Consider the following 13,126-nt stretch of genomic DNA (forward strand, 5'->3'; position numbering starts at 1 on the left):
GCTGTTTTGAAGCCGAGCGATGCCTTGAGCTACATGCATCACGACTCTGATCCAGCGGCAGTGATCGCATGTTAATGACAGCTCCCCATCCCTCTGCCCGTAGACATTATGCACATTGTTTTGCTGGTGTACGTTTGGTTGAAAAGCAGTCAAGTCTTACTTTCGACCAATAAAATGCCACATTGGAGCCCCATATTCACACAAAAACATGTAAGTCCTACATGAAACGTGTTAGCACTGTTGTTGGTGGAGAGGAGACGCCCAGCCTGCTGGATAAGGTACAGGAAAAAAACAATTGAAATCATTTAACAGGAAGATGAAAAGAAGTAAATCTGACGTGAAAATACCCAAATAAGTATTTTATTTAGGGAACTTGACATAAATCAAGAGATCACTGAATAACCGACTGCAGACGCAGGCATTGGGGAAACTACTGGGCTGTTGAAGTCTGGCCCGTTGCCTACACAGGTTCTTTTACACTCCTTTATGGCTCTTTGATGGTTCTTTTTATGGTCTTATATTTTATTTACACCGATTTTACTTCTGAAGCTTAACTCTGTCACTCAGTGAATATCCAAACATTGATGCTAAACTTCACAGGGTGAGAATAAAGTTTAATCACGTAGAACTAATGACCGCCTGACTTCAAGTCAGTCTTTAGAAACCCGGAGCTGCCTTTGTGCCGTCAGATTGGTTCTATAGAAAAATAACAGTGCTCTTTCTTTTCTTGGACCCATCTTGTACTTTTATGCTTCTAACTTCTCACCACGCTTGATGTAATATAATAAAATTTTTTGGCAGAAGGATTCCATCTGATGGTCTATAATATGCAGCACAGTGCAGGAAAACATGTCATTTTTCATTTTCCAACGATTGCATTTCAGTTAGTCTTTTGAGATATCTGAAGTTTTAAGGTTGTGACATGTTGAATTTAAGTGCAGCTCTGGTGTTAATAACATTTTCTTTAGTTTTAATTGATTTTACAAATCAATTAAGCATGCACTCATTAGAAATTTCCATCATAGGTGAATCACTGCATGAAAAGACGGATTTCCGTCCGTAAATGGCCGTGAAATTTCAAGTTAACAGCTGTAAACGAGGACTCGCAGTCAACACCGAAAACTACTGAAAATGGACGTGGATGGCTGATCTCTCAGCCCCCATGTTTCGAAGACTATATACTCAAATGATATTATCCCTTTATATACATTTGTTTATAATTTCAATATATTCATGGAGCCCGTCTTCAGGCAACCACTACAGTGAAACAGCAGGGAATGTTAAGACGTCCATCCTTCGACCGCAGCATCCCGACTTTTTTGCTTTCATCCCTCTGAGCTGTATCTCCATGAAGACACACCGCACGGCTCATACACTGTGCAATTTGTTCATTTAAATGAGTAAATTATGAAAAAAAAAAAAAAAAAACATAACTTGCAATAGGTTGTAATCGCAACTCTCTCTGAGTAAGACATTTTAAAGTGCCCAAAAATTGATATTCTCCGTCTGGCATGCAGCACGATGAGTCCGAGGTAATTTGAGGTGAGCTGAGAGTGAGTGATAAATGCCCTCGCAAAATATAAGAATGCAGCCTCACCGGCAGACAATACCGGCTCCTTCAATTCGAAATAATGATGCAATCCTGCAGAGTGGGAGGTCTCGGCAGCATTTGTCGGTTCAGATGATGCGGACGTGCTGATTAAATGGATTTACACTGTTTGGCGAGGAGTGCCAATCAACTTAGGGGTGCTAGGTAAGGCCGTGCACACCAAACCTCCCATATGGTGGATTTATATTCTGAAGCTAATACCTGTGCAGCCAGCAGATTCATGTTATCAGCCTCTGCTTTGGAGTGCTCTGCAGAGCCTCTAACAAAACGACTAAATTTTCATTCAGACTCCTTCAACAACTCAGCCGAAGCGCTGCATGAAGAGAGAGGACGCAGCTCATGAATATAACATTTACAAAACTGTTGCAAGTACTTAAAACTCTCTCCCAAAAAAAACAATGTGCAGTGGTTGTATGCTCCTACATGCTGTTAGAATGAAGTCCTGAACGAGCTGCAGAATTTGAATAAGCCTTCAATCGAACTATCACAGTCAGGTTGCAAAAAAAAAAAAGTGTTTTTCCTTCAGCACGGCAGAGATTTATCTTAGTTTACTTCATCAAAAAACTTCTTCATCTTCCCACTCATTTACCCAGCCATGTAAACATGACAGACCTTGGAAGACTGCGGTAGCGTTCAGGTGTCGTCGATGGCCTTGGCAGAACTGCCACCGCATCAAATCTACTCATGTTGGACCGCAAAATGAAATTCTCTCGATATTTCATTTTCACCCTTGGAAATCAATACTGACCTTGTGGATGAGCATCATGAAAATATTTCTTTTGAAGCGCTTTCACAAGCAGGATGCAAAGCTGCAGCGACGGCTGACTGACAGGCTCAGTGTTCAGATCAGATGAACTCAATGAATTAGTTTCGCACCCGCCCTGCGCATAATGGCATTCGGTGACTGCGGCTGCCTTGGTAGCTGATGCTATTTACAGTGCACTTTAGGCATGACACACACACAATGGCGAGGCTTTGATCAAGTCGGTATTCCTCACTGAGCTGTCGGCGTGTGAAACATATGTGGCCCAGAGCGCCTGCAAATCAGTTACCTGCCTGTCGGATGTAAAAAAAACATGCAGAAACGATCCAGGTGCATCAGCTGGTTATGACTTTATCATAAATCCAGTTATTTGAAAAAGAATAAGTTAATTAACTGCGGCCAGCTCGTGCTTTAAAGGCAGTGTCAGTGGTAAAATATGTTGATTAGTTGTTTCACCTCTTAGGACTTTAGTTTTCCAGTGAAAACTTTCGCTGAGTGTTGGGGTTCTCTTCACCCAACAACGGCACTCAGTCACTAAAAAAGCTACTTTTGAAAACGGCCTTTATGGTGGAAGTTTTCGAAAACGCACACTGAGAAAGCAGCTCACCTCATGGTGTAGAGAAGCGTGCCGTTGTCGACTAGTCGTAGCAGTTTGTTCGGCGTCGTCATGTTGTGCGCCACAGATTTCTTCCCGTTGTGGAAAAAGGTGTCGGGGGTCCAGATCTTACTGGCCAGGAGGTTGTTGAGCGGCAGCACCTGCATGGGCCCGTCGAACTTCAGCCTCTCGTCCCTCCAGCTCTGGCGGAAGAAGACGTCGATGGTGTACTCCTGAAAGAGAGAGCACGTGTCTCATCACAGATGCCATTAACAGTGTTTTTTTTTTTTTTTGAGCTCACACGTATTCAGTCAATGTCGACTGGAAACACCTAATTGAACGAAGCCATCATGAAATAAACATGCAGTCATTAAAGTTGTGCCTTTCCTGATGTTCCAGGTCAATATCTCTACTGCCGGCCTGCCCAGTGGATGTTAACAGCATGTTAAGCTTCAATTGGGAAAGCAATCCCATAAATAATGGAGTAGTAGTTTGGACTGGACCACAGCAGCAGGACAAACACAATTAACATAAAAGTCGGTGCCTGTTAAAGTGAGATTAATAACAAAACCGATCAGTCATTTTAAATTGCAGCAGTCATTTTTAATGTTGTTGTATTACTCAGGCTAAAGTGCGCTGCACTGAAATGACCAGCATTATAAGCTAGGAGCCGATGGCTAACTGCTAACGGTGTTTGTTTGCCTGTGATTCTGCATGAAAAGGCGTCCAAAAAGTAGAAAACCCTGTGACTGCGATTCAAAGATCCCGATAGTTGAGAACTGGTGCATTGAGGCAACATATTTTCCCGACTGATGGTATTTAGTGGCATGTTTCTCTGATATTGGCTGGATGGTTCGTCATCATGCAGTAGTTGTAACTTATAATCACTTTTTTTTAATTAATACGTTTCTGTGCATGTTTTTCAAAAGGACATTTTTCTTTTAGTAAATGCCCCAAAATACATAATGCATGCACGCACAAATTTTACTGGTGTAAAATTATGTTTTTGAGCCATGTATTTCTACATGATGTAATTACGACGGTAGGAAATATTCAACACTTTCATGCCTCGAAATGGACCCGACAAGCCAGGAACTACGTATCACATCTGTTTCATGTTTTATAGATTTGCAACAAAATCTTTGTGTTGTCACCAACACATGAAAAACAACATACAAACAAAGCGAACGCAGGAAGTAGCCAGTCAAACTGAATTTATTTCACATTATTCATTCAACGGGGCTGGGTGTCCTAGCAACAGCCTCTCCTCACCAGCTGTGTACAGCGGCTGGGCAAAGTGGGAGGAAGAGGAAGCTTCCTGTATCTCACACCTCGGCGCACAATATTGGGGATCGATAAAAGCATGTTGTGCACGTCTCTGTTCCGATTGGCACTTTGTGCTTTTCGTTAGCACTCTTCAAAAGGTTTTAGCGCGCCGGAGTGGCCACCAGTGAACTGTAACCGGTCGCTTCCCGAGTGGGAACCTGATAAAGTCATTTCTCAGTGGCTTTAACGGCGGGACGCCGCCGTGCTCAGCGGGGGAGGAGTGCGGCTTCCACTCAGAACATCAACGGGGCTCCTCTGAACAGCGCAGAATGGACGCGTGTTAATTGATGTGATTGACCTCCCGACGGCCCGCGAGCCTACAGTACGATAAAACAATTACACTGCATCTGTCCTCTCAGCGGTGCTCTTAACAAAGCCCGTCGAGAGCTTTACGGAGAGATAAAAGCAAGAATGTGACAAACACATATTTCGCTCAGCCATTTAATTCCTTATTTCTCCGCCGCCTATTGAGTTAACTTCCTCATTTCTCATTAATCTCCGCTCAGCAGCATTTAGCTTTCCTGGATTTTAACATAAACAAAGCAAAAAAAGTTTATTTTTATTTTTCAAGACTATGGTGTGGTTTGTTGCAAAAAAATGTTGTGAATTTTTGCTTTCATATGTATCAGCAGTACTACAGCAGAGCTGCATGGAGCAGTCATTTAAATTACCCCAAAAATTTCTACCTCCTCTGAAAACAAAACCCTGCTGATAGCACGGCATATCGCCTGCAGCCTTGTTGAAAACAAAACTTGCTGAAAGCTGCCCTGAGTTTATCCTCAGGATACCGGTTGAAACAGGATGGGTCAAAATTGACAAAAGCTCATATTTTTAGTTCAAAAGAAACCCTGAAGCTACATGACTGCAACAAATGCTGGTGGCACAAAGAGTGAGAGCAGGCTGGCGAGCACCAGGCTGTTCATTCAATTAATACATTTTAATTAATTGCCTGGTTTCTATAGAGTTCACGCCTCCAATCCACCAAATTTCTCCAAAAAAACTCACTGTGCAACACTTTGGCGATTTGTTTCAATTGCTCATCCCACAAATGCAGGCTTCTCCTGAATGTGGTATGATGATGCAGTTATCTTCCAAACACAAACTTGATCAGTTTCTTTTTCTCTGGGTATATAAGCATTGTTGCGAAGGCGCCTGTATTTTTTTCCATCCATCATGTTCTGTTCTGTCTGGTCACATGTTGGATTCTCCGTCAGGACACTGACCGATGACCGGCCACATGTGGACACCGGGACAAACGCCACACTGTGATTTACCGGAATTGTCTCCTGCGTCTCTTGACCAAATCTTTACAACAAGCACTGCATCAAAGTTTACTGTTTTGGCTGGAAGGACCTTTCAAATCTCTATTCACCACATTTACACTCACGTACTCTATTATTTTCTTTATGAGATGACAAACTGTTTCCCAATCAGTGTAAAACCATCCAGCGATGATTAACCAGACAATAGAGGGCTGGGCCCGCTGGGGTGAAAACATCATTTTATTTGTTTTTTTTTTTTTTTTTTTTTGGACAGGAATCTCCTCTAAACTCGAGGAATTAATTTGAAAATTGAATGACAGGAATGAGGAAGAGTAGAGTCAATCTCCGCACAAGGCCAAATGGCACAGTCGGTTCCGATGCCAGCTGGTGTTCCTCCAGGGACTAAGTGATTGATTTCTCCTTGACAGAGGAGACAGAGCGCAGCGTCCACCCAACAGTAGTTTTCAAACGCCTCGCTGTTTTTTCATACAGAGGAACAGATTTACAGCGGCAAACGACTCCAATTTAAATGACACTCTGCAATGCATTCATAACAGCAGCGTTGCAAATACATAAATACTGAACACCTCTTCACGCATAATGTATGCCTGCAGAATATTTCTTGACATCTCGCCTTGATTTAAAAGCAGAGCATGATGGGAAATGCAAAGAGGGAAGTAACATGCCACAGCAGTCTCGAGATGGATTGGGAGTAAAATTTACAGAAAAAAAAAGTATGCATTTAAATTAGTCCCAGGTGCTTTATCTTTTTAAATGTATTGCTAAAATAAGGGTTTAAAAGACTAAAAAGCTGAACCTGGAGAACGGAAGAAAGAAGCATCAAAAATCTAATTATAAAGATGTATAGTTTTTATTTTGGTCTTCACTTAAAATCTGTATTTAAATGTGAAAAAAAACAAAAGATGCTTAATTCCCCCGGCGTCTTTTGAGCAACGGCGCAGAACTAAACATAAGCGAGTTTAAAGAAAATCTCTTAAATAGGTGATGAATGACTTAAAGGCGCCATAATCAATATTCCTAGATTAACAGTAAATTAAATGAGGGTGGGCCTCATGAGAGGGGTCACTCAAAGTGACAAGCTCAGAGAGAATTATTAACTGACTCTGCAGTTCTTCCCTCAGCCGCTTCCACCTGCTGCCGCCAGCAGACCTCAGCTACGAGCCTCCTGTGTGCTTTCAATTTAAGATAGGCGGCGAGATGGATGGACTGCTGGAAAGTTGGTGAGATGGCTACGTAGATGATGAGGTGGCTGAATAAATTGAGTGATATATGGCTATATGGGGATAGATGGACAGGTCCATGACTGGACACATGGCTAAATAGATGATTAAAGGATGAATAGATGTCGTGGTGGCTAAAGAGATGGATCGGTCGATGGTTAAATAGACACATGGATGGAAGGAAGGATGCACAGCTTGATAGATGAGTACATGCTAAATAGGCGTGAATTGCTAAAATGATGCCAAGATGGATACACAGATGGTTGAATAGTTGCCTAAAAAGTTGAGATGATGAACACAATCACCATTATGTGATTCTAATAAAAACAATAGTTTTCACTGTTCCCTAAAACCTCCTGTGTTGTCTTTTTTTTTTTTTTTTTTTTGCTGCAGGTATTTCAAATCAAATGTTCTTCTTAAATGGATTTCATTTCTTTTTCATCATTTTGGATTTGATATCGCCCAAATCAGTTTTGTCTGATCAGAATCACTGACTCTTATTTCACACGGTGAGTGATCAGGTCCGATCGGGACCAATTTGTGTGTTTGCCGGTCCTGTGCTCTCCGGTTGCTACGGTGACATCCCTGTGCCCCAAAGTAGCCATGAACAACCCGACAGGCGGTGGGGCAATGAAATGGATTCTGGTATTCACTGCATGGCAATGTGGAGCGGCTCACAGGTTTGATCAAAACAAAGAGACAACAGGCTGAGATTGTTCTTCCGCTCTGCCATATTGTTTGTGCAGCTGTCAGTCTTGGCACAGCGGTCCGGCGGGGAGCTCGGTCCACGCAGAGAAAACACATATGGATTTGAAACGGGCTTCTTCATAAGCAGAACACGTGTGATTTGTGGCCGTTCAGACTCGGATCAGGGTCTCTGCTGGGTATACACACAAACCGAGCTTTGACTGACAGTCTGAGCTCAGCCTGAGACACCGAAAACAATTTCAGCCTGTTGGATGCACTTCCAGTATGCTTTCAAGTACTGTAAGCCTCAAAGTACACGGTGAGGCTTTTGTCTGTTTCAGCGCCAGTGAGCTCAAGAAGTCACATCAGGTTACGTTCAGTGGAGTCACCTTAGCGGTTGCATGGAAACAACTCGGAGCCCATTATTACAAAACTCTGCAACAAATTCCTGAGTATTTTGATTCATGTTTATTTGCATGTCTCCCTAAAGATGTAGAAGCGCTGTCACTTCTATGCCATAACCAAATGAGCCTCTGATGTTTTCAAGTTGAAGGTAATTACTGCGCACTCTGAGTCAAGACTGTGGGATTGCCACTGCAGCATTTCACAGGAGGGGAGAGCACAGACACATAAAAACAAGGATTATAAAACACGACAAAACCACGTCTCACACACACACAAAGAAATGTCTCTTTGCTCATGTGTATGTGACAGAGGAAGAGCAGCAGTGGAAGAGAAGCAGCCTATGGCACCGCTGAAAATGATGAAAATGAAAGGAAATGAGGAAAATGATAGGAAACAGCTGATAAAGGTGGCAGTTAAGGTAGGATGTACGGTCGACTGGGCTAAATGGGTCTAGATGTTAAATAACCACACTCTGTCTGGGCCCCTGATAATGGCAGGAAGGTTGTGTCTAATATCTGATGGAATATTAATGCAGTCTTTAAATGGAATAAATGATATCATTAAATTCGAAACATTTGCTTAGTATGTCCCGTTTTAATTATGTCAGCAGGCTGCGGCTTGAAGCATATCTGTACTTGTCTGTCACTGGATTAGATTAGTTCAGTTTGATAAATTTTAGTAGTTTTGATGTTCCTGTTAATTTGGTGAATTGTATATTTTTAAAGAAAACCAAGCTATGAGGACATTTTTAATAGTAGTTGGAAAAAAGGCTCATTGTTTCAAATACGTTTTGTCTAATAAGTAAGAATTAGGTTAATGATGTAATGTTTTATTTTAGAAGCATTTGGTTTAATGTAAATGTGAGTCTGAAGACATATGGACTCAGTTTGTTATAAACAAGTAACTGAAATATATGATACTTGTCTAATATTTAGTCAGTGCATGAGAGTTTGAGAGTGTTCTGTTTTTCTTGTTCAGACATCAAGTTTCAGTTACATGGTCTCTGTTGACCTGCTGTCATTTTCACTACTGCCTGGTGAATCTCTCTTAAACATAAAAGTAAAGTCACACAAAGTTTGAAGTTGTTGGGGAAAAAACAAAACAATCCTTCTTCTCTTGAGTGAGTCCCATATTCTGAAACAAGTGGATAATTAAAGAGGATAACTACCTTGGAATCATGCTCTGGACTTTGCACACAGACTATTCACCTTTAAAAAAGGATTCAAGTGAATTTGTCCCAAGTGGACTTGTGCCTAAAGGGTTATGAGTAAAAATAATTGCTTGTAGATGAATAAACGATCCAGAGGCCCCTGGTTGTCTTCAGCGTGCTCGTGATGCATTTGAGCAAAGTGATTTACTGCTACAAGATGAGCGAAATCAATAGTGGAGACTTAAAACCAAACGCTATTCCTAAAATTTCAAAACACCCACAGATATTGAGTGAAATCATTTATAAAACATCGCCCCGCTGTGGTGTGAAAAGCTGCTCCAACAAATATGCTCGAGGTCTTTGATGAGGGAACCTTGGTCAGATTCTCACACAAAACCATTTGTAACTTTTTGGTCAGCTCTGCTAAGACGCCAACTTTTTTTTTAACCATCTCGCACCCTTGCTTCTTATTTTTGGTGTGAACTGATGTGAACTTCAAACCATAAATGATTTTAAAGCACATTTAGACTCCTGGTAAATTTTTCTGCTGAAGTAAAATCCATTCACCTTTCAATACATTATGAAGATGAGACATGTCTAAATGCACCGAGACCTTCACAAGTTAAGTCCAGGACTTTTTCCTGCATACAGTAAGTTATTGTCTTCAGTCCCTGGCTTGATGCACTTGTTTTGTTGATCTAGATTAGCTGTCTGGCCTGACAGGTTTGATGTAGTGCCTCTGACGAGATATTATATTGTGCACGGGGACCATTTTTCCAATATACTGTGCAGAAATGGAATTCATGATATATGCCATGATGTCTCGCTTTTGACAGTGCAAAGCAAGCCGAAGATATCCTCCTAGTTTAGGTGTGTGTTTGTGATACAGATCATTTCTTAGGGGGAGCATATTAAGTGGCCCTATCTGTTGTGGATTTCACACTCTGGGCATTGCAATGATCAGTCAGAGACTTGATGAATGTCTTAATTACAAGTCCCTCTTATTCTCCCATTGTCAATTATCTTCTCTCGCTCCGCTTCTTGTGCGCCGTTCACCTTTCCCCGCTGAGAGCGTAACCTGTGCGAGATTCGCAATGAGCTGTGAATCCCATACCAACTCCAATTATCTTCAGAGTTCACAGGCGTCTGCAGCTCTGAGGCGTAAACACATCCAAGCGTTCACTATGTGCGCCGACTACTGTTCTGTAGATTCAGAAGCAGAAATGCGGAGGTGAACACGGGAAACTGTACCCCACATGAGCCTTATTGGCAAAACACATGGCTAGAGATAATGGGATAGATTACAGAGAATGAACATATTAAAGCAGGGGTGGGGAACCCTGGTCCTGGAGGGCCGCAAACCTGCATGTTTTCCATGTCTCCCTGCTTTAACACACCTGAATCGAATCAAGATTCATGGCCAAGTCCAGCAGAAAGCCAGATAACAAGCCTCATTGCAATCAGCTGTGTTGAAGCAGGGAGACATGGAAAACATGCAGGTTTGCGGCCCTCCAGGACCAGGGTTCCCCACCCCTGTATTAAAGCATCGAACAGTGCCTGTCATGTGAAAGATTCCCGACCAATCAATACGTATACATGGTGAAGGATGAGCGGATTTTCTTCACTGACGTTTCAGATGACGAGTGCTGCATTCAGATGGCACACCAGTCTTCCTGAGGAGGATGAGGAATGGCGGATGAGCATGTGGTTGCAAAAGTACTTTGGTCAGGAGAGATCGGGATTCTTGTTAAATATTAAAATGAAACAAAGGCCTTTTAAACATTTAACCAAGGCTTTAAGGAAACCTTTTTTTTTATTTGTACAAGATTGCATTTTTCTGTCAAACCCTGTGTTTTCTGTAGTCTGAAAGAAAGAAGAAATTAACACTTTATTGATTCTCTCAGGGAAATGATTTCTCTACATTAGCTGATCCTATTCTTCATTAACCTTAACTACACATGCTTGAAGCAGTGGGCTGCCACACTGGAGCAAGTTGGGGGATTGGAACTCACAAAACCTCTGGATTTCTCATCCGAAAGTGTGAAGTAGTTTCAGCAATTCTAAATTTAATGATTCATGTTTACAGATTGTTGTTCTGCCAAATCGGAGCGTCCATTTGTTGGCCGCTCTGTTCGTTGCAACTTTCACCATTGAATGATTTATATCAGGACAAAGAGAAACATGCTACAGAAACACTGCGCTTGAATGACGTCTGCGTGAACACAAATGGAGAAGCAAGTGCTTCTCTGCTGAACAAGAAGCTCAATGACACAAAACAGCTGTAAAGCCACTCAGTTTTTCTTAGCATTATCCCTGCTAGTGTCATGGACTTTAGTTGCATTTCCACAACTCTCCACAGTTTATTCAGCTGATTTAACATGTGTGGTGAATCTAAAGCTGAACCCCCAACAGTGTGAAATACAATTTCACCACTACTGCTACTATCTGAAGTGTTAATTTTCTAAATCCACATGCTGAATCGCTGTGAAAAGATCTAAATTGTGCAGCTGTGTGAATACAGCATGTTTACAAGCAGCTGATACTGACAGTCGTGAAGAAGTTCACTGAGAGGGACTCATCAAGTCGGCAGAATGTGGGCTCGAACAAGCACACGCTATTTAATCAGTTTACATTCATGCTCAACCAAGTATCGAGTCTTAAGAGCTTCTTTTTGAAAATAAAATCTGTCGTTTCACATTAAAAATTGAAATTAGGGGTAATCGCATTTCATACCTAGCCTAGCCAAGTTTTGGGCTGGCCTCACCCCAACCCCTCCTCTGAAAATGTATTTTTGTTTCTTTGTATTCACAATCTTGTAACTTTTTTTCATTTCCAGTCAAATTTTTCATGATCAAACGGGAAGTTTTTTTTTTTAATGTCTTTTCAGCTATTTGAAATGATATGAGACAAGAAACAGGTATTGAAAATACACATTCAAGTATATTCAATACACGCCTCAAGTATATCCGAAATTGTCCTTGAGAGGTTGAAAAATCTATGAAGTCTGCTTATAAACATGTTAAAAAGAGGTCAATACTTCTAATCAAAGCCCCACGTCCTGTGATTGCCAAATGATTGCAGAGCACTGAAATGTTAAAGTGCCATCACGTTAGGCTGTCATTTTTACAAGAAAATCTTGGGTGATTGGGTGCATGAAGACTGCGCCTGCTCTTTTTTTCCCTCAAGTCTTTCCAACTCTGCACATGAATCACCCGGTGACGCTAGAGAACACACTGACCTGCACAAAAACGACCATAAAAAAAAAGTTCTATTTTAAGAGTACATTTTTCCTGAAAGCTTCAGAGAAAACAAATTTAAATTCTGCATGTTCTCTGAAAAGGAGGGTTTAATTGGGCTTGCATGTCTTTGAACAAGGGCATCATGATTAATAAAGAATCCAGGAGTTCACCTTCAAATTTTAGGAGCAGAAACATCCACCTCTTCTGTCCAGACCTTGAACTGATGATACATTTTGACGTCAGTGCTCCCTGAATTTTAAGCGTGCGGATATGCGCTGAAAATCTCAGGTATCAGAGGAATGCTTAGCCCCCCCTGAAATCCTCCAGCCCTGGTGAGATCTGATGTCTTTGTCAAAGAGAGCTGCAGCGCAGCACATGTGACAACTGAAATCGCTTCCCATTTCATCAGCAGAGGCTTGTCAAATCCCACCATGAAGCAGGTACATGTGCTGTGGCGCTGCATGCATGTGAATAAGATGGGACTCCATGGAAGAAAAGAGGGAGATGGAACTAAAAAAAAATAACACACACACACACACACACGCGCGCACACACAACAGAGGCGATGAGAAGGGGAAGACTTGAGGTTAAGAAACACATCCAGCCACTTACCAGAGATCAACATCAAGCTTGTAACCCATATTCTGGCTTTTGTTGTGACTAACTTCCGAGATTTTTTTTCTGTAGTCGGGCAAAACTCCAAACAACGTTTCATGTTACTGGCCTGATATTAAGGTTTCATGCCGATTATGCAGTTAGCCTCCCTCCTGTCGCGATGTGAGATGCTAATGGCAGATGTGGCGTATTGGGGTCCGGGTGAAGACTGAACGAGTGGCCCTGAGGGTGAGC

At 41.8% G+C, this 13,126-nt stretch overlaps 1 protein-coding gene across 1 annotated transcript in view; it reads right to left on the bottom strand.

The window, feature by feature from the left end:
• Window positions 1–13,126, bottom strand: part of gabra3 (gamma-aminobutyric acid type A receptor subunit alpha3) — a 50,087-nt gene that overhangs the window by 20,055 nt on the left and 16,906 nt on the right. The window contains exon 4 of the mRNA XM_030101311.1: window positions 2,980–3,200. Coding sequence (XP_029957171.1) covers window positions 2,980–3,200 — 221 coding nt within the window. The remainder of the gene's footprint in view (window positions 1–2,979; window positions 3,201–13,126) is intronic.

Source organism: Salarias fasciatus, chromosome 10, assembly GCF_902148845.1.
Source record: "Salarias fasciatus chromosome 10, fSalaFa1.1, whole genome shotgun sequence".
NCBI lineage: Eukaryota > Metazoa > Chordata > Actinopteri > Blenniiformes > Blenniidae > Salarias > Salarias fasciatus.